Source organism: Pseudopipra pipra, chromosome 7 (assembly GCF_036250125.1).
Source record: "Pseudopipra pipra isolate bDixPip1 chromosome 7, bDixPip1.hap1, whole genome shotgun sequence".
NCBI lineage: Eukaryota > Metazoa > Chordata > Aves > Passeriformes > Pipridae > Pseudopipra > Pseudopipra pipra.
Genome location: NC_087555.1, coordinates 35,201,454 through 35,228,822, shown reverse-complemented (window position 1 = coordinate 35,228,822; position 27,369 = coordinate 35,201,454). Strand labels below are relative to the sequence as shown.

The 27,369-nt window shown below is 36.8% G+C and overlaps 1 protein-coding gene across 8 annotated transcripts in view; it reads left to right on the top strand.

Annotated features, from left to right (window-relative positions):
• Positions 1-27,369, top strand: part of LRP1B (LDL receptor related protein 1B) — a 675,294-nt gene that overhangs the window by 254,085 nt on the left and 393,840 nt on the right. For all 8 annotated transcript variants that reach the window (XR_010432039.1, XM_064661626.1, XM_064661625.1 and 5 more), the window contains one exon: positions 19,772-19,909. Coding sequence is in view for 7 of the 8 variants with exons in the window: in XM_064661626.1 (XP_064517696.1) it covers positions 19,772-19,909 (138 nt within the window). In the remaining variant the exon portion in view is untranslated. The remainder of the gene's footprint in view (positions 1-19,771; positions 19,910-27,369) is intronic.

Genomic DNA, 27,369 nt, shown 5'->3' with positions numbered 1-27,369 from the left:
TGTCTCCCTTTATTACACCTGAGCTCGGATGGGAAAGCTGGAGTGTACAATCAGTGTCATACCTAATACATGCTGTGTGCTCTTCTTAACATAATATTATTGCTGAAAACTGCATGTGAGGTTTCGTGCTTTTAAATTTTAGGGAATAATTATCTGTTTCAGAAATGGTGTTTTTGCCAAGCACATCATCACCCAGTTTGTAAAACCCTTGGTGCTGCCATCAGACCTGCATCAGGGTCAATGCAGGTGTTTTTTCTCTATTTTCTTGCAGTGTCTTCTACTTGCTACTTCACTCTGGCTTTTTTTGGACATCTGATTTTATTTTAGTCGTTATTCCAAGCTTGTGACCTTTGATTACATTGTCTTCTTGCTCAGATTAAGAGTTTTGCCTAGGACCAAGACCAGGTGTCCATGTAGAAGGATGACAAGATTTCACTTATAAATACACGAGGTGCAGCTTCTGCTGAGTGACTTAGTAACAGTTTTCAGAAAAGATTTCTCTGGCCAAAAGTTGTTGGCCTTTCATTAAAGGGTCAGCAACATAAAAGCAGCTGTTGCTCTTGAATATGTGCCCACTGAAAGACTTAACAAACCCAGTGCCCTCAAAGCTTTTTTTCTGTTCTAAATGTAATTACTGTTCTTCATCCTTCCTCTTCTTTCTGTTCATCATCTTCTTTAAATGATTTCACATACATTATTTTGTACATTTTTGCTGACATTTGCCTTTTTTCTTTTTGAAGTCTCTGTCAGTGTAAAATGGTGTTTTCACATACTGTCTTCATGCCTCATCTAATACAGAAAGAGAATAATCAATGATGGAAATGCTTCTCTACCCACTCTGTGCTCTCCCTTCCTTTCATAATGTCATTTCTTTTGACATAAACTCAGCTAATGGAATAAATAAATAAAATATCCCACCTGTCTACCTACCTGCCCACCAATCTGCCCACCTATTTGCCTTCCTACATCCCAGGATGGACAAGATTCATTCCATCTCCTGAAGACTACTGTGATATCCTGGCTTTCACTTAAACCTTGTAGTTTTTGAGGACTAACATATGGCTTGCTCATTTTGTATGAGATGCAGAGGGGTTTTGAAAAAATTAAGTTAATGAACTCAATAAGAATCAAATCTCAGAGTTCTGTGATAATTTGGGATAATTTTTACTTACTACATACTTTGATCAAGTGCATTTTATATAGAGGGTTTATTTGTTTGTTTGTTTGTTTTTTAAATTTACTTTTATCTATATTTTGTTTGTTTATTGGTGAAGGCGTAGGTTTTAGATCAGAGAAGGATAAGGTGTCTTGACTTTTTTTTTTTCCAAGGTTCTTTTTGTAGCAAGCCCCAAAATAGGGTCAAAGCCCAATTGTTATGCTGGCCTAAAGAATTAATATGAGCTCATGTGCACTGAGGGACTTGCTCTCCTGAGTCTGTGTTCAGCAGCTCACTGAAGCTCTACAATAGACCGATTATGGTCAGATCTGACAATCACTTGGATCTCTGTGCATGTCAACACCTGTCCTCAGATCAAGGGTGACAGGGAGATCTCTGCCTGTACAGAAACAGATGTCAAGTCACTCAAGCAGTCTTCCCAGTTGTTGAACACAGATAAGTTATAAATCACTTCAGGTCAAGGGGGAAAGAAAAAAACCACTTGTGAGAACGCACGAGGAGAGATAGGTGAAAAAGTGACATAACAGCTGGAAAAGCAGCTTGTAAAGGATTCAGTTCCTTCACAGCATCAATAAGTATAATGGAATTTGGATTTTCTACTGTAATTAATGCAGCTGCTTGTGACAATGCAGCCTTCAAACAAGTAGTCTGGCTTTAGAAGTTTTCATCTAAGGGATGGAAGTAGAGGTTACAGAATTGCCACCAAAAATGCTATGGGTTTGAAGGATGCTTGCCTGAATAGGGGACACTTGCATGAATCAAAAGTGATAATTTCCATGACATGTGGGGCACTGCTGTGTTCCAGGATGAACGTGATCAAACTTTGCCATGCAACTCAGACACTGAGGGATGTCTGAGCTTGCACTGACTTCCCAGCATCACCACACCACTGGATTTCAGTCCTATCCTGCAAAAAACAGAAGGCATGGTACCTGCAAAATTGGATATGCCAGGGAAAAGGGTGTTAATTACTTATAGCTTTTACTGGGAAGCTCTCAGAAGACATAACAAGCATTAAGGTATTTGACTGCCAGCTCTGTGAGTGCATGTGACTGTGCTTTGATTTTCAAACAGGCTTTGATTGGGAGAACTATCCTTCCATAAAAACTAGAGACAGAGAGAGAGCAGAAAAATTTCTTTTTCTTTTAAGTCATTTTCAAAACTTGGAAGAAAAAACAATACTCTTTTCTTTACAAGGCAGTTTTGCCAAGTTCACTGCAGGCATAAAATCAATTTCTCCCCATTGAAAACTGCTTTTCATTTCACTGAGTTGTAACGTGTCCATGAGGGGCCGGGAGGTGGAGTTGTCTGTCAAGGCTGAAATAACTCTTGTTGGATCACTAGTTCTTGCTCTAAAAGTTGCCTGCCTGATGACACTACCCACTGTTCATATCAGAAATTATGAGAGGGAGCAGAAGGTTCCAAGACTTTATGGTAATTGCTTATTTGTTTTCTTAAGTTCACTAGATGCTGTATTAAACAAAATAAATAAATAAATAAAAAGTGGAATAGTTAAAAGAGGATGATTTCCTGCAAGTGACAGAAAATATGGTTATAAACCAGGAAAGACTCGCAGTGTAAATAAACCAGAGCTAAAGGATGAATTGGGTGATAACCACCAAGACTTTTTCTGAGAGTATTTATCTGTCCGTGGCACTTGTCCAGCACAAACCAGATGGTATCTGAAATGATAAACAATTCAAGCTAGAGGAGGAAGAAGTCTCAGCTTGCTCATTAAAAACAAAGCAAAACAAAATTATTTTACTTACTGATCTTACCAGTGCTGTCCCAAGAGCTGCAGTAATGGGCAGTGCAGATACTTTGGGTATAGTCTCACAAAGATGAACTGGTACAAGACAGAGTTAAGTTGCTATGTTAGGAGTTATATGTTGGAATATACTGACTTTGGTGAACAGGAGATGCTGGATGTTAAAATAGACACAGTGCATGGACAGTATTAGTTTTAATTAAATGCTATTGAGAAAATTATGATATCAGAAATCACAGAATAATCCAGTGGCTAGTCATCAAAGATGTAGAAAATTCAAGTTCACATGTTTCTTCTGCTCAGTTAAGAAATCTCAACTCATTTACAGAAGCATTCTGGGGACCATTTTCAAAAAAAAACAAAACCAATTTTCTTCTTTCTGTTGCATTTCTATTTGGAAATAAAAAAATAAGCTGTAGCAAAATGGCTAATGAATATTAGCAATAGAAAACCTAGGGAAATTCTCAGTTAAAAAAGGACAAATTAAAAAAGCCATAAAGCTCTATAAATTAGAAAAAGGAGTCACTGAAAAGTCTACTTGCATTTTGTTACAGAAATCTTTACTTTTTCTTGAGATCGGCTGGGAAATCTACTTTTCTAGAAGGTGAGGGAAAGATGTTAAGATGCACAGTCTCCCTGGAATTGCTGTGGCACAGGGACTAACTGCAGCTGATGAAAACAAAGATGCAAAAATGTTCAGGAACATGAAATCTTGGTGGTAAACAGAGTTTTAGAAGTGAGATAAAATAGTAGGTCTGAAGGAAGAAAAAGGACTATTAATAGTGCGTGGTTGGTGGACTAAGAAGACTGAGGCACCATTGTGAACACACATCAAGAGGAAAATTGTATTTTAGTTAACATTTAGATTTCTTTCTTCAGATATAAAAGGACACTAATTGTATAATTCACAGTTCGTGTTCAGAAAGGGAAGAGATTTGCTGTGAACTAAAAGTCGTGCTATGAAGCAGCCGGGCAGGAGCGAAACCGGCAGTTCAGCACAATAGGCCAAGCATGAATTCCATTACCCCATGGCATGGCCTCTCAGAAAACAAAGCTCTCTGTACACTGCCCAAAACTGGGGAAAAGTCAAGCTGTGGAACAGGGAAGAGGATGTTCAGAACAGCAATTAGTCACCAAATAATGGGATGCCCCTGAATGATGAATAAAACGCTCTACCTGTCTTGAAATCCACTTGTTAAACCAGTTAAAATCCAGGCAGTGGACGTGCAGAATTTCAATAGTCTGATAAACTGAATTCAAACATGTAAAACTTGAACTCTGAATAATTTGTTGAGAACAGAGGATTTTTGGAAACTCGGAGTGTCTCAGACTTCAAGTAGCTAAAAAATAGGCTTCTGCTTTGAGGCACTTAAGTCTAGGACTTCTTTTCTCAGAAGCCATGGCAGGTTCTCTAAAAGCTCAACTGGGAGCTAAAGAAGTTAAATTAGACCTCAGATTGAAAATCTTTCAGGTAATAGCTGTTTGTGTCTGCACACCAGTAAATACACCAGCAAAACAATGAGAGCACTGACAAGGTTTTGGAACTTTTATGGAGCTCTACAAATCTTCCTCTTGTTTATCTTTCAACATATAAAGGTGCCTTCATGGAATTGAATAAAGGATCCATTTATCTATTTGTAGACATACAAATACGTTCATTGAATATATAGATATGTCAGGCCTTATTTTTTTTCAACTCATTTAAATTAAGAAAGAAGCTGTTTTCTTACTCATCAATCAAAGCCTCTCAGCAAGGTTTGTACGTCTTAAAGAAAAGAAGTGCACAAAAATGTTATAGCAGATGTAGATCTTTAGGGGGTTGGCTTTTTTTTTTTTTTCTCTTTGTTTTCCTTCCTCCATTTACTGCATTTGTCTGTTGCCTCATTTCTCTCCTGCTGGCATCCCTACCCAGGGCAGGAGGGTTGGAACTTCCAGACCATTCTATGTTTTGTCTCTCATTCTGGGTTATGCTTCCAGTAATATTTTGACTATGCAGATATGTTTGTACTAATAATTTCTTTTTTGTTGTTATTATTAATTTATTTTTTTTTAATCCCTGATATCTATACTCACTGGTGGATTCTGTAGCTGCACTGCAGACAGTGTGAGGGGGAGAAACTTTTTAATCTGATATTCATTCACATGAGCCACTTCCTGGAGCAAGGAGCCTCACAACTGTTGTTTTATGAAAGTAAATGGGAAAAACACTTCCTTTTAACAAAAAATTAAAGTCCTTGAAATGTATTTGGGTACTGGTTCGTAGACTGGGAGGTTTACTGGTTACTGTTCTGCTCTAAGAGAATTACCTTTGATCAAACCTGCTACAAGCAAAATTGAGGAATAAGATTCCAAGGAACATATCTGAAAATCAGGAGATGTGTTTGCAAGGAAAAATGGGGCCAATACTTTTATGTTGTGATCTCAGCTTCAGTACCTTTCTTTTAATGTGTAAAATAAATGCACCAGGGTAAAACTAGTGATGGTAAGAGAAAGGCATGTGAATGGCAGAAAATGAGTCAGGAGTAAAGAAGCACTGAAAAGTGGTATTTTTTTGAATAAAAACTCAAAAAACATAGACCACCAGGAGGCAGAGGTAACAGAAGATGGGAGGAAGGTCCTCCAAACAGCATTTTTTTTTCCCATTAAAGCATCCATAGGATAATAACAGAGAGAAAAGGAAACCACCTTTGAAATACTTGTTGTAGTTAAGAGGTCCAGAGGTGGAGGCCGTTCTTCGTGGTGTGGACTTCTCCTTTTTAATCATTTTTAGCATGTGAAAAAGGAAGAAGCTTCTGTGAGAAAGAGCATGAATAAAAGTGACATTTAAAATACTTCCCTTCAACTCCATTGTTTACTTATACTCTTTAAAATTGAGATGTACAGGTCAAAGATCAGGAAAAAAAGAAATTTCTTACATCCTTCTAAAATGGAAACAAATTTCAATAGCCCAGGAATGAAACATCATTTTTGAACCAGCAAAACGGGGATAAAAAAAATCATCTCAGCTACTGATCTTCTTAACTGATCTTCTTGGACTTGGAAGGGCATAAAAAAAATTCTCACACAAAACAGGCGAATCGACTGCCACAAATGAGCAGTAAAACCAACACAATTGATTTTGGTCTCTGTTTTTAGTCAGAGGACAAATGCAAGTTTCTCCATGGAGAGGTTCTGACAATTTTTTTTCCTTTTTTTAAGCAAGACTAACAAAGTAAAAATGGGTAGTTGGGCACAACATTGGATCCCTACAGGCTTTGTTCTTAAATATTATGCATTTTCAAAGAGCAAACCACTGTGGAGTATTTTTGCAGCACATGAACAGCTCTCAAAAAGAAAGCTGTGATAATGTACCTACCTCCGTCTTCTTCCAGTAAAACACAAAAATACAATACAAGTTCTTCAGTCTATTCCAAACTTCTTAACCTGCAATTCACTTTATTGGCCAGGAAATAAGAAGCAATATTCAGTTTCCTCTTTGCCTTAGAGCAGTAAGAGCCAGCATTTGTGTAGTTACAGCCCTCAAAGCCAAGGTTGATCCCAGCTGGAGTTAATTGTCAAGAGAAATGAATTTAAATTATTTTAAAGTTTGTTTGTGGCAGCTGATGGTTTGTGGCAGTTACCATAATGATTCCTCATGCTATTCAATCACCTCTCTTTTGAGCTAACTCAGGTGTTTCTACATACCAGTGCTTGGAAATGAAAATGAATGTCTCTCACTGAGTTTAGAAGACCTTTTAAGTCCCAGTATTGAATTTTGTTTGTCCAAATTTCATCTAATTTCACTCCACATGCCTTACATGTTCTGGATCTAGACCCAGGACTTTTTGAAGGTGTGGGAGGTAGTAAACAGAAACAAAATTAAGTATTTGCAAAATGTTTTTAAAGCAAAATATCTGCAACACCATTGGTTACTTTACACAGGAAGGAAATAAGAGATGTTTAGCTCTAAGAAGCTGAATGTTAAAAATATGTGAACCTAGTGATAACTAAAATCACATCCTGCTCTTGTGCATTTGCTAAAGGTTAATAGGAGTTGAGCTAAGCCCTGCTAAGAAAGAGAACACAATTATGTTACCTTTTACGCTCTAACCCAGAAATATATGGCACAAAGGCAAACTATGGAGATTAATAAGATAACATTGTCAATGCAGCAGTCTCTAAATGGAATCCTTTAATATATATGTTCTAAAAGTCCTTAGGAATATATTCAGGTAAAATATGAATATTACAATCTTTTCTTTCTGAGTTGCTTTCATCAGAATAAAGTGACTTTTGTGCTTCACTAAATGCCAGAGCACAGCAGATAGATTCACTAACCACAAAAGGAATTTCTTGAAATTATATTTAAATAGATGAACTACTCTTCCTATAAGCTGACTGTAAAGGGTGTAAATAATTCTGACAGCATTCAAACTCACCCATGCATCTTCCTGAGATATCAGATATATACTTTGTGTCATTATTTAGTCGACCATTGTAGACTTTCTTTAGAAAAATCACCAGTGTCTGTCACTTTCCTGGAAAATTTCTGCTTTCTGTTTGAAGTGAACCATAAATGTCCCTATTCTAAAGATCCTTAAATTTCAGCACTTACTCTGAGCTTCAGTAAGCCTACCCCTTCTTTAGGTACTGCTCATTCTCAGCAAGAATTCCTGAACACTGTAAGTGTTCAGCAGTATTTAGGAATGACATCTTAAAAAATTTTGTAGGTTTTTTTTTTTTTTTTTTTTTAATATAAACATAATAGAAAAATAATCAGTTTGATTGAATTTGTACCATCCCTGTTCTGGAAGGGTAGGATTCCGTGCCCGTACATGCAAAGGTCATTATAGAATTGGAGATGAAGATACCAAGCTCATACCAGAAAATTCTTCCATATCAACATGTCCTAGGTCTCCATTTCTACATGTAAATCAGTGGGGAGGACACTGTTTCTCCATCACATGATAAAGGTTTATATTTTTTTAATCATCCAGAAATTGCAAGGACAACTGTATGTTTTTCCTGCCTAAATTTGAAACTATTTTTGTTACAGATCTGTATAAGAGCTTTAGATTGTTTTTATAAATCCAGGTCCAGGGTTAAAATGTGTTTTTTCCATGTTGAAGTTTCCTATAACTGTTGAGTCACAATGTTAGCACAAGACAGTAGAAAAAGTTCCAGACAGAAACTCCACTTTTATTTTGACAGAGTACCATGTTCTAAAGTTTAGAATATTATATATAAAACCAGCATACAATACATCTTCTTTATAAACCATTTTGACACTTTCTTGGGTTTGATGTTTGAAAACATTACAACTATTCACCTGAATACAGTTTTAAATCTTGATTCTTGACAGTTAAAGCCCAATATTGGAGCAAATAGTCTTAACAGCAATCATCAGTCCAGCTCAGCACACTCTGTTGTGATTATCTGGAAGTCTCTTCACCACCTATTGTGAAAGAGATGAAATACTTTCAATAAACTGGTTTTTTATGACTGTTAGAAATACAAGCATATCTCCATTTCTATCATCAACATGCTAATTTTGCCTAATTAGTTTATCACCATAAAATTCTAGTACAGATGCATAAAATGTTTCTAGAAATGGTGTGTACATATGTCAAGACAAGTTGTGTTCTATGTCCATTTTAATTTGTAATGTTTTATATTTTCATATAGACTTATGTGGAAGAGGTTTAATTTTAGTTCATATTTTGTAACAATAAGTTATTTGTTGGGGTTTTTTTGTCATTCTGATTAGGTTACATACCTAGGATTTTAATAATGGCTTGGATCCCTTTAAATATATAAAACAAAAGGGTTTGGTTTTTTTCTCATTTTGGACTATGGTTTTTAAAGACTGTTCTATGACATAACAAACCTCTTTGCCAGACCCTGATGAGCACCAATAAAGGCTGGATTACTTAGTAAGCACTATCTCAAGCTCCCCATGATGGAAGTCATTTCCCTGGTCAGAAATTATGAATCTCGTGGCTTAACAGGACAACTATATTGAAGAGAGGAGACAAGGCAGATTGAGATCACAGAATAGTTTGTGTTTGAAGGGACCTTTAAATCTCACCTAAGTTCAACCCCCTGCAGCGAGCAGGGACATTTTCAACTAGATCAGGTTGGTCAGAGCTCTGTCCCTCCTGAATTTGAATGTTTCCAAGAATGGCACATCTACCATTATGAAGCATGACATGAAATAAAAAAACAATTGCTTCTCTTTTCTCATTTAAGCTCTTTCTCGAGGATAGGTGGCTTTTTTTCTCTCCAGTACCTCCTCACAAAATAGGATAGGTGGCTTTTTTTCTCTCCAGTACCTCCTCACAAAGTACCTTGAGTCACACCTGAGACTTGCACGAGTTGCTCTGACATCGTAGTAATGAATCACACGTGAGCATAGCAGATGTTGGTCAGAGTTTTTACATCTCAACTTTATCTTTTCCTCAGGTTTATAGCACTATTACTTTTAGAAGAAATGCTGCCAGATATGGTAAAAGATGAAAAGTTGAATGTATTTTGGGATCTTGTCTTCAGCCTCCAGTAGATACCAGCACTCAGGTGTTAGCATTCATTTCCCTGTGTCTCAGCCAAAGTCCCTGTGCTTCTGGACTCCCTTTTCTCTTGAGTCCTCTGAAGTGTTCAGCTGCTCTAGGGCATGATGAAAGGCTTAAAATACACTATAAGCACTGAAAGTCTAAATACTAAGCTCTGAGAAGCTGTGCTGATGTGAGAGAAAACATCTCCATAGTTCTCCTGAGTGAGCAGAATTCAGCAGGCAAATAATACTTCTAACCCCACTGTATTTCCTCTGTAGTTCACATGAAATTGTTCTTGCTTCTTCAGACTGGCCAGACTTTAATGCCTCCATCCCCTTCACTTGGCGAGGATTCTGTTACAAGGCAGGCACAGTTTCCTGGAAATTCCACTCTGCTGCACTATTATATTAGTGGTGAAACACCAGTTTTTGCTTCAAACAACATTATCACACAGAATTACACTGAAAATGACATTTTAAAGCATTGCTTCAGATACACCATGAACACTTCAGCTCTTTGCAGGCTGCCCCTGCAGAAACCTCCAGGAGCTGCTGAGGGGGTGGATAAGGATCACGTCTCCAGGTGTTTGTATCGAATCACAGCAGAGGCGGCCTGGCCTTGGGTTCAGCAAAATCTTCTTTCAAAGGGAGCGGAGCTGAATGAGCTGGAAGTCTCCCATTAATTTCATTAGTACATGTCCAATAATGGGGGATGATCCTGCTTGAAAGGGCTAAGATTTACTGGGGGTGTGTCTGACATGGGCTCTTTGTCAGCTTCCACCCCGCTGTGAGCAGGAGGCATTTTGGGTTTTGTGTTGGGAAACAGATACAAGCAAGGCTGAATCATGTTAAATAATGCCCCTTCAGAATTATTCTAAGAGTACCAAAATGGGAAGGGAAGGCTATTTTATTTTGTAGCTGGTAAACATGTGAAACTAATTTTCTCTCCCAATTGTAGTACTTATAACACTGCAAAGAACTTTAGAAGTCTCTAAGAACTACAAATTTAACACTTCCTGAAAGTAATACAGGATTTTTTACCAGTTGTTCTAATTTTTTGCCCATCTGAGGTTTTGTTCACCTCTTTTCATTACATGGATACCTTGTGAGTATCCTGTGCTGTGATATACACTACAAGATATGTTATTTTTTGTTCGAAATTAAAGACATTCCAGGTAATTTTACAGTTATAGGCTAATACCCAATCAAATAGGACCCCCAGTGTCTACACAACATGAAGCCCTGTAATTTTTATCTTTTTGACACAGTCTAAACTCCAACAAACCCGATTCAATCTTTTATAGTGTTATATTTTGTACTTAGAGCAATTAAAATTGGTTCTCATCATTTCAGTGCATGACTGCATAAAAAGAAACAAGTTACACAATTTATTTTAATTAGATGTAATTTATACGTCTGTGTACAAAATAAAAATGAATAAATTTGTGATTGCAAACTGCCTAGCTCAATTTAAAAATGCATGAGATCTATTCCTAAGTTTCTGCATTCAAGCTGAATTAAACATATAAGATAATCTTTAAAATGAATAAGTAATACAGATTTAATAACTTTTTTCTTAAAAAAACACACCCTCGAATACCTGGAAAATATTGGCCCTCTAAGCTAAATTTTCATATGGTTGTAGAAAACAGTTATGCATTTTAATGGTAAATTTCTATCCCAAAATCATAAATAAAACATGCATGTTGATACTAACATCATCTGCTGAAAAGTCTTAATGTATTGCAAACGAGATGAAAACTTCATGTTTTGCTGCTTAAAGTAAGAAGTTAAGGTATCAGTGTATGTTCTAGTACTTTCTTGTTTTTAAAACAGTATCTTATGTTATAAATCTCATCAAACCCTGTGAAATTTCATATTATTTGGGACTTGAGAACTATTTCTGGGTTTGAATTCCATCTCTGCTGATGCAAACATGAGGTTGGTAAATTCTTTCTCAATCCATAGACGTTTCTGCGGTTGTGTGGGGGTGCATAAATGTTCATAAGATGTGGGCCATGGATTTCCATCAGAATTTCCAGAGCTTGTTACAGATATGATCCAGGAAAAGTCTCCTTCTATCCCTCTATTTTAATAGAATTTCTGCATTCTAATGAAGAGTCAAGCTGGAACATGATGGAATGGAATGTAAAGAGAGATGAATGATGTAAATATAGTCAAATAGATTTTTATGTCTAAAAGAGCTGCTGTGCTGCAGAGGTTCAGGTCCCATGTTGTTGCTGTTGTATCCAGCCCTTCCACTGCACAATTATCTTGTTTTATAAAGAACATCTACATGCATTTTTCCACGGACATTTATACACTTGGGCTATGTAAATATCTATAACATAAGTGTTGAAGTGCTACAGTATTGCTAGTATGAGGTACATTAATTGTTTAAGTAATTAACACTTCTTTTGTTCACCTCATATAATTTTTCTCAAACTGAGACTCCATTAGCCTGTTCTGTATTGTGTGCAGACATCAAGTCATTGCAACAGTTGACACAAGAAAGCCTTGAGATGTGTGACACTAATTAAATCAAAATCTCCAAATTAAAAATAGGTTCCTTATAACTAATGAGGAGTGACCATCTACATGAGACAATATTCATTTTTTACTTCATTGATCATAAATTATTTTTAGTGGGTTGTAGTAAATCACCTAAAAAATCCATTAGCAAAGCTTTTCTGTCCCTGCAAGTACAAAGAATATTAATTATTTTTTCTGCCTGAAAACACACTTTTTTTTCTTCCTCTTCCTTCAGTCTTCATTGACAAATGTTTGCAAAGCAATTCTCCAGAAATAACCAAGGATTATAAATTTGCAATGGCTTTGCTTATATAGGTACATACAAGGACCTTCCTTTGTATTCTGATACATCCTATGCGCAAGAGCTTAATAAAAGTGTGGTTTGGGTTTTTAATTTTTAGGGACTGTAGCAAAGAGCATAAATTCACCTATATGGTAAGTTTTACTGCTCAACTTGAAGCTGTGGTCATTGAGAGAGTATATAAAAATACTAAAACTCATTGATCTGTGACTGTATTATGTCGGGCAGTTGTGATGTAAGATTATCATAGTGAGAATTGTTTTTTGTTTTTAATCAAAAATCACTGCCATGCTGAGCCTTGGCAGGCAAGATGGAGGCTTGGTTTTTAAGAAAAATTCATACTAGGTATGTCCTCTTGTGGGTTCTTCATTCTTCTTGCTTCCAAACAACAACCTGATATTTTTATTTGTATTTTCTGACTGCAAAGAGCTTGGTGTTTTTTGATAGCTTGTGTGAGATAATGCTTTATCTTCCATACTATATAACTTTGCATGGTTATATTATTCCACTTATGACAATTTTGAATGAAAATTTTAAGGTGAAGGGTGAAATTTAGGAACATTTAAGAAATACCAGAGGTTTAAAAACTGTGTGAGACCCATTTCTAATATTTAAATTCACAATTCCAGGGTATTGTAAGATGGGGAATGGAGAAGGTGATGTATGGTATTACCATGCTAGTAGGTCATATGTTTTGATTTAAGCAAAATGGCAAAAATTAAGATATTTACCTTAACTTTAGTAAAGGCCAGGTATTTAAATCATAAAAATATGAAACTTTTGGACTTTTGGTCCTTGTCTGTTCCTCTGTAAAGTTAGGTGTTTGCATTACCCTTTCCCCTAAACCTAATTTTCATTCTGGTATGTTGTGGCAGTCTTAAAGCACTATATATTTATTAATTGATTTATTATATTAATCTTCTGACACAGAGGGAAAGAATATTGGAACTCCCCAGGCTACTTCAGTCTCATTTCCTCTCCACTTCTCTTTGCCACCATTTGTTCTCTGGTTTTTCTGTATCTAGAGACGCTGCAGAACAGTCAGTGAGAAGTAAGGTTTGGTGTTGCCTTTGTGGCCATGGATTTCACTGATCAGCCTTAAACTTGTTTTAAAAAAATAATAATACAAACAAACAATCAAAAAACAAACAGACAAACAATCACACTTCCATGGTATTCAATCTTTAGCACTGTTAAGGATTAAACTTAGCCCTCTTCAGTGGAAAATTACTCCAGTCTTGTAGAATTGTTATATTAGATGGTTTTTGGCTGAGGAGGTGTTTTTTCCCTCCATTTTCCAGATGAATTTTCTATCTGAGATAATTTTGGGATGCAAAATGTCCAACTTAATTTAGGAATACAGGTGGACTTGCTTCTATGAGCTGATTTTACTGTTATCAGTCTGAATATCTCCATAGCTTCTATAACTTCATTAGGAACATTAATGTTAGGTGAAAACCACTTTTAATTCAGGTCCTGATTCTGGTGGCTGCTCTTGGCCTGACCACCCAGAGAGCATTATTCTGGCTCCAGCTCCATCCCAGCCTGTGTGCCCTGAGGGATTTTGGGATAATGATCCAAACCTGAGTTGTTTCAGAAGGATTTCCTCTACCTCTTTTTTCCTCTTCATCAGCCTTTGTGCAACCTTCAGCATAGCTTTTCTCCTCTCTCTGGTGACTATCAGCTCCATTACAGTAGAAAGGATGAGTCCTGTGGCTCTGTTAATTATTTACATCTGTGTAGTGAAGATGAGCAAGTGTCTGACACACAGAAAGCAGCGCTCAGAAAAAAGATGGCCAGAGGGAAAGTGTTTGCTGAGGGCCAACTTAAACAGAGCTCCTGACAGAGCTGTTATCTTGGCAGTATGCAAACAATGTTCATGGTTTGAAACCAAAAGAAGAATTTAAACAATTAAAGTTGCATAATCTTAGATCTTGACTGTCTGCTGTTTGATTTTGTGTAATCACACAGAAAAAGAGGTAAAGACAAGCAAGTGTAGAGCATCATAAACCCAATATCCATATGCTGTGTGTTGCACCTGTGAGTACATTTGCACATAATACCACTGCTGGTGCTAAAAGCCTGTCACAGGAGTATAGAAATTGGAGTTTTGTGTGCCATATGAGGCTTGTTAAGCTTTATAATTAGATAACCTTTTGAACTGTTTTGTCTACCGTAACACACAAAATTGGAACCCATCCTTTGGAACGGGATTCTAATGTGGTTTTCTTTTTCTTTTTTTTTTTTTTTCTTTGATTACGAGTCTTTGACGGACCAAATTTTATATCACAGAATTACAGAATCATTTAGGTTGGAAAAGTCCTCTAAGATCATCAAGTGTAACTGTTAACCCATTACCACTGAGTTCACTGCTAAACCATGTCCCCAAGTACCACATCCACACGCCCTTTAAATATCTCCAGGGACGATGACTCCACCACTTCCTTGGGCAACCTGTTCCAAAGCCTGATCAGCCTTTTGGGAAAGAAAGTTTTCCCAGTATAAATCTAAATTTCTCCTGGTGCAACTTAGGCCATTTCCTATTGCCCTGTCCCTTGTTACTCGGGAGAAGAGACTGACCCCCATCTCACTACAACCTCTTGTCAAGAGAGTTGTAGAGAGAGATAAGGTCCCCCCTTGAGCCTCTTTTTCTCCAGGCTGAGCCCCCCCAGCTCCCTCAGCTGTTTCTGGTACCCCAGACCCTTCCCCAGCTCTGTTGCCCTTCTCTGGACCTGCTCCAGCCCCTCAAAGTCTTTCTTGTAATGAAAAGCCCAAAACTGAGCACAGGATTCAAGATGTGGCCTCACCAGGCACGACCAATGCAAATCTTTGGTTGGATTTGGGAAACTTTGCCTTGGATAGCTGTATAAAGCACAATGAGTCAAGGCCTATTGACACTCTTGCTTTTATAAAGAGAGGGCAGAGATGAGACACTTGTCGCTGGACGCATCAAGGCTGTGAGTCAGCACAGATGACTGTTTTTCAAACTGTGGTGACTCAAAGCCTTCTTTTGATTTCCGAAGTTCTTAATTTTCTCTTTTGTTTCTGTTTGTTTTCGTAGTGCTTTCTACAGCCTTATCTCCCCTCTTACCTTTGGCCATAAGTTGTGAGGGTTTGCTATAGATATATTAATTCATAAGTCATTGGTTTTATTCTTTCCTGTGAAGTATTATTTTGGAGTCAGTATGCTCTGTCTGCGAGGTCAGAGGCTGCAAACAACACAATACTTCTGCTACTTTCCTCTTCAATTGTCCACATCTTACTATGTTTAATATTCTCCTTCTTTCATGGACTGCTGAATACCTGAATTAATTAATTGAAGGTGACTTCAAATTTACATTAATTATCAGTCTACATGGTTGAATAAAGCTCATGGATAAAACTAGCAATGAATAAGGGGTTACTTATGACAGCTAAATCCTTGTTAAATATGAAATCCTTTCTTTGCATATATATGATACCAGAGTAAAGACTTTAAGTAATTTCCATACATTTATCCCAATGTTTCAAAGATATTGAAAGTGTAAATCTTGTCTGTGTGAAAAATTACTTTTTTAAAGCAGTTATGAGACCATGTGTGTATCTGTAGAAATTAATATGTAGTATTCAACCTTTTGGAAGATTTCAAAAGAGAAGTAGGAAGATTTCAAACATTTCACTAAAAAAAAAAATTATCATGGAAGTATAGTCTCTTTTTCCCATTAATCTGTAATTTTCCCACAAAAGCAACTTCTAATGGCCATAACTTAGATAACAGAGAGAAAAATCCTCACAGTCTTACATGTGTGTTTGACAAGCCACATACTGTATTGTACCATAGTGCTTTTATTTAAGCCCATATTTACCCAGAGAGATCGCAAAATTTGTGTGGATTATTCTTCTTCAGAATATAATTGAATTCAAGAGCTGTGGAATAAGGTTTTGTTCAGGATAACTGCTCACTGTGGAGAAGATTCACTCCATAAAGACACTTAGGAGAGCAGGAAGGATCTGTAAGTCACTGATGTACAGCAGAAATGGGAATTTTGAAGACATCCCAGAGTTTGGTATAATTAGTTCTTATGGCTGAAGACAGCTCAGGATTAGAGCTGCTCAAAAGATGCCGGTCTTGAAGTAAATTGGATGCAGTGATGTAAAAGGGATGTACCACATTTGGCTGCCTTGTCTTTTAGTTAAAATTCTAACTAGTGGCCTAAGATGTTGAAGGAAAAAGCACTTTGTAAAAACTCAGCTGAGAAAGGCAAAAGTGAAAAAATAAACAGAGAAGTAGCAGATTTTATGGTTTTTTTTGGTCACAGTTGTCAAATAGTAACATCTCTAAATGAGTTGGCAAGAAGGGGGGAATGTGTTTTACTGTAATATCATTTTGTGGACTTTGAATTTGTGCTGGGCTCCCTAGTATGTCTCCTTTTGCAAATATCTTTTTTTTTCATATTTTGTAACCCCTTAGAAAACTAAGCATAAAAAGTTGTACCTTTACTTGCATTAAATTAGAGTGTTTCTAGAAGAAGGAAACATACATCATGAAATAGTGTTCCTCCATAATTTTTGCTAATAAACACTTGTATATTGTTTATGATAAAAAAAGTTAGTGGAAGTAATCAACTTGTAGATTCTTGGTTGTATTATCTAGTTTGAGATTTAGCATAACACTGCCTGAAGTGAGGGAATTTCGGTTTTCATTAAGCTTAAGACAGATACCATGTCAGAAGTGAATGATAAAATGATATTTCTGGTAGGGACTTTTAAAACTTTCTCATGATGGTTCTTTAGTGTGAAACCAGAGCTCGTGTTTGGTTGATCCCATTGTCTCCTGCTGGAGGATTCACGAGGCCTCTCTTTCCATCCTTCCTGACGTAAGAGCACTTTCTCTGAAGGGACTTCAACCTGTGAACTGCACAGGTATTGCCAAAATATGATGCAATTTTCCTCTGTGCTTTCTCACATGCTGTGAACAAGCAGTGAGCGTGACACGGTGTGACCAGATCAGAAATGGTGTCCTGGCTGATTTAACAGCCAAAGAAACCCAGATCCAGAATGAATCTCTTTCCTTTGTTTAGCCTGTCTACCCCTGGGCACAGGCTGCTTTCTGGAGGATTTGGGGAAAGGAGTGGTGATCTGTCCACATGGCCATTCCAGGGCTGTGCCTAACCTTGGTACCCTCACTGGGTGCAATCCTGACCCCCACCCATGGGTGAACACAGTGCCTCATCCCTGGGGTGGTGCCCAGTTCTCCAGTCACCCTCCACTTGGGCTGGGCCTGCAGCCCAGGGGTAAAAAACTCTGTGGCCCTGGCTCAGGTCCTGCCACTTTGCTCTTTTCCCATTTCTCAACCATCTGTTAAGAGACAATGACTCAAGGAGACAGCTGGATTTTCTGCTGCCTGACCCAGTCTCTGAGCTGTGCAGCACCGCGTGAGCAATGCTGCTTCCATCCTCTTTGTCCTCCAAGCAGCATCCCAGTAGGAGTGTTTGAAGCATCGAGATGGTGTATTACCATAATTGCAGCCAGTAGTTTTGACTATTTTTCCACCAACTGGCAAGGCTAGGAATTATTATGTCTCTTGAAGGGAAGAAAAGACACCATCCGTCTTTTATATTCTTTGTATTCTTGCACTGATGTAAAATACACTGAGATTATTTTGAAGAAGAACACTTTTAAATTCCTTTTCCTGAAGTTCACTTGATAACACTGCCAGAAGTGGATGTCTGTTAAAGGGAGAGGGAAGAGGAATAAACAAGATAAAAAGCTACTCATCTTTATTTGCATTAGACATTTCAAAAAGTGCAGCAGCTGGGAAGGATTCAGTGGGAAAAGCAAGTGCTGCTTCAAAGTATCACAACATGCAGCTTGCTTTGGCTTATTTTTTTTTTTTTTTATTCAGTGAGGGTGGTAGGAATTGTGGGCAGAGTGTGCTTTTGGAACCTTCTATCTTCTTCCACTGACATTGATGATTGAGACCTGTTAACTTTTAGAATCATTTTGAGAAGAAAATAAGTCACAAAACTTCTATAAAACTGGGCTTTTTGGGACTGAAGTTTATCTACATTTTTAAGTCAAGTTGACTTCCAAAGCATCATGCTTGTAAACAAACACAAAGTACATATGAATTTATCTTAATCATATGAATAAGTTAATGGCTTCTAATCGTCTGCTTTCACAAGTGGTGCACAAAATTTCTCGGAAAAAAAATATTATGAGTAATACTTCCTGCAGCATATTTCAGTTTCCCCTCCTATGTTTCCAATCAAAGAAATCTAATTAGGAAACTCCCCTACTAGTACTTTGAGTTAGAGAATATGTTTAAAATTGCAGGATGTTTGTGTCCTGAAGGAATATTGTATTTTAAAAGCAAGAAGCATCAAATTAAAATTAAATCCCAAAATCTTGATAGACAGGAGCATATCAGACTAGGCTATTAAGATTTTAAATGCTAATTAAGAGATTCATTCTTTTCACTCGTAAAATTTAGAAGATATATATATTTATTTATATAGTTTTGGTCACAGATCTCAAGCTTTCTGTTTGATAAGGTATGAAAGCCCTTCTGCAGTCTTGGGTTTATATGTAAGTAATGCAAGTACCATGGTTGACATGTTCACAGATCTAATTTTTTTTTTTAAAGAATGTTCTCAATTTTAGAAGAAAAAAGATTGTTTTCACTCCTGACCCCCTATCACAGTTACTCTAACACAATAAATAAGCAAGTTATTACTGACAAATCAGAAAATTAGTGTGGTTTTGTTTGTGTGTGGGGGTGTTTGTTTGGGTTTTTGTTTGTTTGTTTTGTTTGGGTTTTTTTTTAAAATCAATCAGAACCCTTTCTAAGAGATAAAGGAAGGAGATCCCTGAACTCCCTCAAAAATCCCTATACTTAACACTTCAGAGATAAGGGGACAGAGATAAGTGATTGCAGCAGGGGAGGTATCCCGAAGGGAACAATCATAGCATCCTTATACTCTCCCTGCCATCCTGAGCTGTGCAGTTCCAGAGGCAGACTCCTGGGATGGAGCAACAGTTTCTCTGATCTAATGCAGCCATAAATATGTGACATTTATATGTAATTTCATAAATATCTACAATTATCTGCATAGTGCAACAGTGAAAGTAAATACTGGTACCTGTTACTCTTGATATGATTCTTGATAGGCTATTCACAGGACAGTTGAAAATCTTAAGATACGTTTTAGTGTCTGCAAAGCTTATTTCAGCAAATGTAAAACACCTGTATTTCGGGAAATAATCCTCTGACCCATTGATTTCCTTTTAATTACAGGAGTCATTTCTTGATGACTTTAATTCTCCTAAATACACTCATGACAATGCAGTAAAATCTGCAAAATTAACTAATGCATGGAGTGATGCCCTTAGCTTTAAAAAGGGAATCAGGTGTAGAATTTTCTTTGTCTTGTTGTGGATGTAAAAACACGTATAAGAAATTTTCTATCTGTTTTTTTTTTTTAGGTCCTGAGGAAGCAGATTTCAAGTGCACCCCGAATTTTGTCAGCTGCATTGGTACCAACAAATGCATTCACTTGTCCCAGCTCTGCAACGGTGTCTATGACTGCTCTGATGGGTATGACGAGGGAGTTCATTGCAGGGGTGAGTAAATGTGCTCAGGAAAAATTACTTTAAGCTGGAATCTTCTATTGTATTTTAATTTTGAATTCAAAGAGAACCAGAACTTACTTCTTTGGAATACATATACATGTATGTATGTATATATATATATATATATATATATATGTGTATGTGTGTGTATGCATGTAACAACCAAAAGCAAAACTCACAGAGACATATTTTAATATTATTATTTTAATGTTGTTATTTTAATGTTATAAATATTTTGCATGAAGAAAATGCAAGTAAAAGCACAAGTTTTCAGACTTCATGAGTTACTAAGCTTGTGTGATGGAGATAGTTATATCAAAAGAAGGATGAGGAAGCTGTTTTGCAGTGAGCAACGTTTGAGCAGCACACTGTTTGCCAGGATATTTTTTTTCCTTATAGCTTTTTTTTTTAAAAAACAAAAAAGCAAAAGAAAACCACTGAAAAATACATTAAATTTGCTAAGAGCATTATTTTGGGTTGAAGACCTGCTTTTGGGAAGATTTTACTCTAATAATCTACTGTTTAAGAGTGTAGTTACCAAATTCTGACAGTGAGAAATCTTGAGCAGAAGTTGGTGGAGGTCAACTCTTTTAATAGCTCTGCTACTCAGGTGACTTACTGAGGTCTGCCTTGGGGATAGTTATAAGTCCAAATCTTCGATACCATGAGTCAGTTCTTTTCTATCAGTAGATTTCTAGATGAATGATTGTTGCTGATCCTCAACAGATCTCTTGTTCAAAACCAGAAACTCAGAGACAGGTCCTGGGACTTTTGCCACAATCCGACATGACAATTTACAGTAAAAGATACAATTAATGGTATAGTTCAGAAAGTTAAATTAGAATTTAAAATTTCATGTGGGCGTATTTTTGGAGCTGTCAGAGTAAAGTCTAAGTCGGCACCAAAAATAAGCCACATGGAAAAAACAAATTAAAATAAGAAAAAAACCAAACGCCATCTGGAATTAATCAGTGTAATACTGCTGACTTCACAAAACTACAAATGGTTATTTTTACATAACCAGGTAAGGATACAGGCTGTCATAAGATATATGACAGTTCTTATTCACAGTGATAGGAATCATTTCTCTCCTTGAAGGCTCAACTTTTGATTAGTCCTTGTTCGATGAGCATTGTGTAAAATTAAAATTTCTGTCAGCATATTGGTTTTAGCACTGGTCCCAGAATCCAAAAAACCCCCAGAAATTAAACTGGCCAAAGCAGTGTTTGGCCCATACTGAAGCCTTCTGATGATGCAGGTGAGTGTTTTTCAGAGGACAGTATTAATCCATTAAGCACTTTTTAAATGTATAGTCTTCAAAAATTCATGTATTTGTATAAATTACTCTGGGTTAAATGGCAGAGGATTAAAAGCTTCCAGTGCTGAAAAATTATTGCATTATAACTGTCTTGTATTTTTATTGTGTTTTAACTCTTTAAATCAGGACATTGAAGTAATTAGGTATAAATAGGCTAAAAATAAAATCCCGTGTTAGTGGAAATTAAATACGTTTGCCTTTCATTGTAACATTTTGTACATGTAGCCTGTACTTTGGAATGGGATAGCACATAAAATACCCAATCTTTATTCATGTCCTTTTAATTTAAGCTCTGATGCACCTTGTAAGGTTGATGTTGATTCCCACTCCTTTCTTTATTATCATACATGAATATGAAAACTGCCCAATGGAAAAATTAATGTCTGCTCTAATAAATCACCATAGAGTTTAGTTAAACACACTAAACAAACATTTAGTCTCTGCCACTCAGAGCACGTAGGTAATGAAGTCTCGCAGTACCTCATCTAGGAAATGGTTAACAACTCATTAATACTGATTTTTGTGGAAATTACATATTTTGACTTGCTTATTAGAGGCAGTACTGGAAATTATCAGTGGACACATTTCTGTCAACACAGAAAATAAATACAGAGAACAGTAATTTTACATTGTGATCACATGGTTTGATACAAACAACTGCTACTGATGTGTCATTACATTCCTATGTATTTTAAATATTTGGTATGAATACTTTATAGTTGTAATTGTTCTCTCTACATATATCAGAACAATGCTTGGGTAACCATTGAATCATTCTGCTGCACCTTCTGAGTCTCGAACACACAAATCGTATATTTAGCTCATATATGTGGCCAAAAGCTGCAAAGTGACTGCAGATATCCAGCCAAATAGCTTTTTCCTTCCTTATATTAATCACAAAAGTGGCATCCTCAATATGTTCCACTTTAATTAACATCATTCATGTGAAATTTGTGATTGAAGAAGATAGCAATTTTCAATATTCAGTTGCAAACAACTCAGTTGGTCACAGAGCTGACGATTTTAAAATAATCTATTGCTGGTGGCACTGATAGTGCTCTGTAAAGTCACACTCCAAGCACTAGGAAAATAAGTTATGGTGAAATATGGGGGCTGTGACCAGGGTAAAGACCATTTCAGTGCACAGGTCACTCTAAAGGGGTGAAAGCTTCTAGTAATGCTTAAGAACTAATGGAGATTAAGCATTCAGTAACTGGAACTATTCTAATTTCTTTCTCTAAATTTAACATTCTTATGTTAATTCGTTACATTGCAAATTTTAGGGATATACTCAGGCATGCACCTTTCCCTGGCAAGTGAAAATATGGTCATATCTGCAGTGTGAAATGGCAATGTATGGGAAATTTCAAGGAAATAGTAGTAAATACAATGACATTCCTGTCTCATCATCTTTTATTTCAGACACATATACGTTTTTGCTGGTGAATGTAATGCATAAATTCAGGAGGGGTTGTGGCAATGTGAAATAAAAAATGTTTTATTATGTATGGTTGTTTCAGATTATGTGATTCAGTGTCCTTCTGAGGAGAAGGGGGAGAGTAGTTCACTGAATTTGAAACTCAGAGCATATCATAGTGATAAGACATCTGTATTTGGATTCCTTGTTATTTTTTGACTCATTAAAAATCCTTTCAAGAGTCTGAATAAACAAGGGATCAAAGTATCTACTAACCCTTTCTATAAAGCTTAGACTGGGATGGGACTGTTAAGCTTTCTGTGATTTATCAGATCCAGTCCTGCTCAGTGGGGGAGTTCCTGCCCATCAGATCCAGAGTTACTCTTGACAATTAAGCTTCTTTCTTCGGCACAATTCTCCAGGTTTGGCTTTGTTTTTTGGTTTTTGTTTTTTTTTTGAGAGCCAGGCCTTTGTTTCAGTTGCATTTGCAGCCACTTTTAAAGCTCAGCCATGCAATGAGCTGAGAACTCTTCTCCCACGGGGGAGCTGCCAAATTACTGCAAACTTAACTGTTTAGCTCTGAGTCTTTCCTTCCCGTGGTTCATCCCAGTCCCATGTCTTTAAACCCTGGATGAGCTCACCAGGGACATCACTGCAAGGGGCTGGGGCTGGCTGGGGTCAGTTAAAGCTGGTGTCATGTGGCTGCAGCTTGTGCCAGTCTCTCATTTTGAGGTCTTTTTGAAGGTTAAAAAACCTCTTATTCTTCCTTTTTTTCTTTTTTCTTTTTTTTTTTTAAAGTTTTAGGAAGAGCTAAGGCAAATATCCGTCACGGATTAGTTGTGGTAACTTGGCCTTGAGTAGGTAAAGGGTTAGATACATCCTTAAGATAATTTTTAGAGAACTACAATCACATTCCCATGAATCTTAGGAAAGGTGTTTTACAGGGCTGCAGAGGTGATCTGTGCAGTTTTATAAATCAGTGCTTTTGATATGTATGTATATGGCAAAATATTTGAAAGTGGTATGCCAAAATTGGGGTTTGATCTGTCTCAGACTTAGAGCTATAGGAAACTTAAACTTTTACAGAACTTGGAGATGTCCTTTTTTAATTAACTAAATTAAGGAAAAAGTTGTTATTATTATTAATAGCTACTGGAATAGCTGTGCTAAAATTTTAGATATTCCAGCCAGAAAATGCTAAAAGAATACTGAAAAAAAATACCAGCACAAATAGAATCCTTCCAACTCCTCAGATTATTTGGATCTTTATTTGTGATCTGAACCATAATCTCTAAAATCTATAATCAATAAAACATTAAAAAACAAACTCTGGATCATTTAATGTTAAAAACCTGTGGAACACATGGAGAAGATTTGGCTGAAAATTGTTCTGTTTGTAGCAGCCTATAATCAGAGTATTACTTGCCTGTTTAGGCTTTTTGAATGAATTGTTATCATAAGATGAAGATAAGTGCTGCTGTTATTGAATCATGTTTTTGTTCTGGTCTTCTACAGCTGGAACACTGGGAAATTTTAAGTAGGGTTTACCAGAGGGGAAAATACAAATTTCAGAATTTCATGGAAACTTCAGGCCTTTCAAGAATAAGGAAAAATTATAGAACTGAAAGTTATGGACCTTTATTTAGATCATAGTCTTACTTTTTTTAAAAAAAAAAAAAAGGCTTTTTTTTTTGTTTGGTTGGTTTTTTTTTTTTTTTTTTGGTTTCTCATGAAATTGTGTAACAAGGAAACGAAAAAAACCTAAAATAGTCAAGACTTGTGAATGTTGCTCCATTTTCTCACCTGACTGTTTCTGGAAGGAATGCGCACCGGCAAAAGAATTCCCTGTAAACTCATTTGGTTTACTCTGACAAGCTTTAAATCACTCATCCTTTAAGAATGTGATGTACAAAGTGTCACATGAGGTTACTGAATCCTTGGGGCCCCAGGAAATCTCCCAGTGCTCCTGATGTACCTGTGGGGCTGCTAAAACCATCAGGTAACATTGGGAATGATTCTCACTGCAACTGCTCTGTTTTCAGCATCAAGGTTTTTACTTGTGGCTGAGACAGAAAAGAGAAGAAAGTGTAGGCACTAAAATAAAACAATCACAGGTGTTTTTGCTTTGCAACAGGGCTGCTACTAAGGAGCTACGTTTATTTTGTGTTCTTTGGTATCTCCTCATTTCACCATCCAAATATCCAGTTTCTTGTGCATTACTGTCTTTCCCATCCTTTTACCTTAATAGAGCATGATGTGGCTCGTTGAAATTAGCCAAGGTCATTTAGTCTATTCTGCTGTCAAGACAAAGAAGTGATGGGCTTGGTGATTTAATAACTTTCCATCACAAAATCCTATTGCAGAAAAGCAAATTAAAGGAGGCTGGTGGGGGGATAGAGCAGTGGAAGACATTTGAGTGATGTGATTTCATCCTACCTTTATGGGCTGTTGCTAAACAGGTTTTTAGGCTAGAATTCACAAATGAACACTCCTGTTAAGGTACCAGCATTGACTGTGTGGCAAATTAAGTGTAGGATTTAAATGTTTGGCCATATATGATAATAATATACAATAACATTATGTAGTGCATGGTTTGTAGAGAGTGTTGTAGTCCTGTCCATTCAGGGCGAAATGTGTATCTTGTCTGCTCCCAACCAGTATTTCCATTTCAGTTGCAGTATCCATTTTCCTGTGACAAAATGTTGAATACTGTTCCTTACTGGCAAAATCAAGTGTTGGTCAGGCATGGCCTCCCTGAATACAAACACTGGTTAGTTTTCCTATTTTGAACACATATTTAAATACATAAAATTTCTTCAGGTCACAGAAACCACACTTACAATAGGAAATGCAGTGTTGGATGGTCTCACCATGGAGTTCTTTGTTATGAGAGAGAGGAGTAAAGATTTTAACTCAAATATTTCAGTTTTTCTATGATCCTGTTGCCTAATAAAATGCACAGATGTAGCAGACGTTTATCTGTCATGTTTGATACAAGATGATGGTAGTTAAAAGGTCCAGTTAGTCATGGTGGTAGTCAGGCTCATCTTCAGGGCTGCACAAATGTGATGAAAACAGCTACAGAGTGACATAGAGGATGTGATGGAATGATCAGAGAAAGCTTTGTTCTACTTTCCAGGGATTTAGGTTGAATGGTTTTTATTGTTGCCTGCTGTTACTGTTTTGAGGCCGCCCTCTGTTGAGTAAACAAACATTGAAACTCTTACTATAAGCATCCCCTTTTCAGTTTTATTCAACGCTTTTTATTATCTTTCTGTCGATTACCTGTGTAGAGTTACCTGATTAGTTTTCCCTGTTAATAAACCAATTAGCTAATAAAACTCTTTAAGGAATTATCTTATGTAAGAATTGTGAGATGCTTTTTGTAAGAATAAATCTCAAAATACTTCTATGAAGATAAATACTCTGGGCATAGTCTCTGTATCAGGAGTTCCAGATTTATTCACATGGCAAAACCCCCGATGCTCACAAACTCAGCCTGTGAGCAGGAATTGTAACTGCTGCCTGGCTCCCATTAGTTCTCATCACAGGGTAAATCTTAACTGCACTTTCAATATTTAGGCATCAGAGTCAGCTTTTCACCGAGGAGAGACTTGAGGCCAGGCACCAAATGCTTGCAAGACACTGGTAACGTTGAGGCATAGGGAGAACGAAGCACTAGGTCTGTCTTCACTATCACCTCCAATATTCAGGAAGCAGGGATAGCTTAGACAAACTGAATTCTTATTTAGAAGGAGTAATGCTTTTTTCAGTTTCCTTCTGGGCATTTTTTTCTTTTTTAAGATGTACAGAAACTATTAAATTTAGACCTATAGCAAAATAATTTAATTAATATTTCTTACATTAACTAATAGTAAAATTATATCTGCTGGATAAAACCACATCTGACGTGTCTGTCCATCAATAAAACATGTCATTAAATTTCCATGGCCTCTTTTTCCAGTGACATTATTTGCCTATTCATTGCTTCAAACAACAGTTTTAAAATAATTGGGCAACCTGGTGTTTGAAGTGAGGAATAAAAAATTGACAGGCACATGTGCTGAAAAACGTGATTTGGGTCCTCCTAGAGCAATTTATAATGTCAACTTAAATTTGCAGAATGGTATCAAATTGAAGACAGAAAAGAAGCAAGAAAAGAGCAAATTCTGGGGCTAACATCACATAATTTGTCAGAAGTGCAGTTGTCAGTTTTCTGCCTCGGGAGCCCTCAGCCAAGCTATGTTAGGAGACTTGGTTTCAAGTTCTTACACTCCTTGCCTGAGGGGATTTGACTTCCCAGCTCCTTATCTTCTCAAGGTGAATAAACAAATGAGCAAACTACAAGCTGTTCTGCATGGGGGGTACGTTTGCTCCTGGGGCACTTTTCCCCGTGCAATAAACAGTTAAACATTTATTGTAGCAAACACTTGAAGCTCCAGGAGACTTTTCGTTTTCATTCTCGTGGCAAAGAGTCAATTCCAGTCTCTTGCTTGTTCCCACCTCAGCAATTAGTTGTGTGTTGGTAACCAAAGTGGTGAATCCTGGGAGTTGGAGTAGGTGTATTCCCACCTGGAATATATAATACCTGTACACAACATCCACGTGCCTGATCACCTGTATAGGGAATATAGCATATTCTGACTTTTCACAAAATGGAATTTATAGCTGAAAAGAAGAAAATCATATTTTTTTTTCTTCTAGACAAGGACTTCA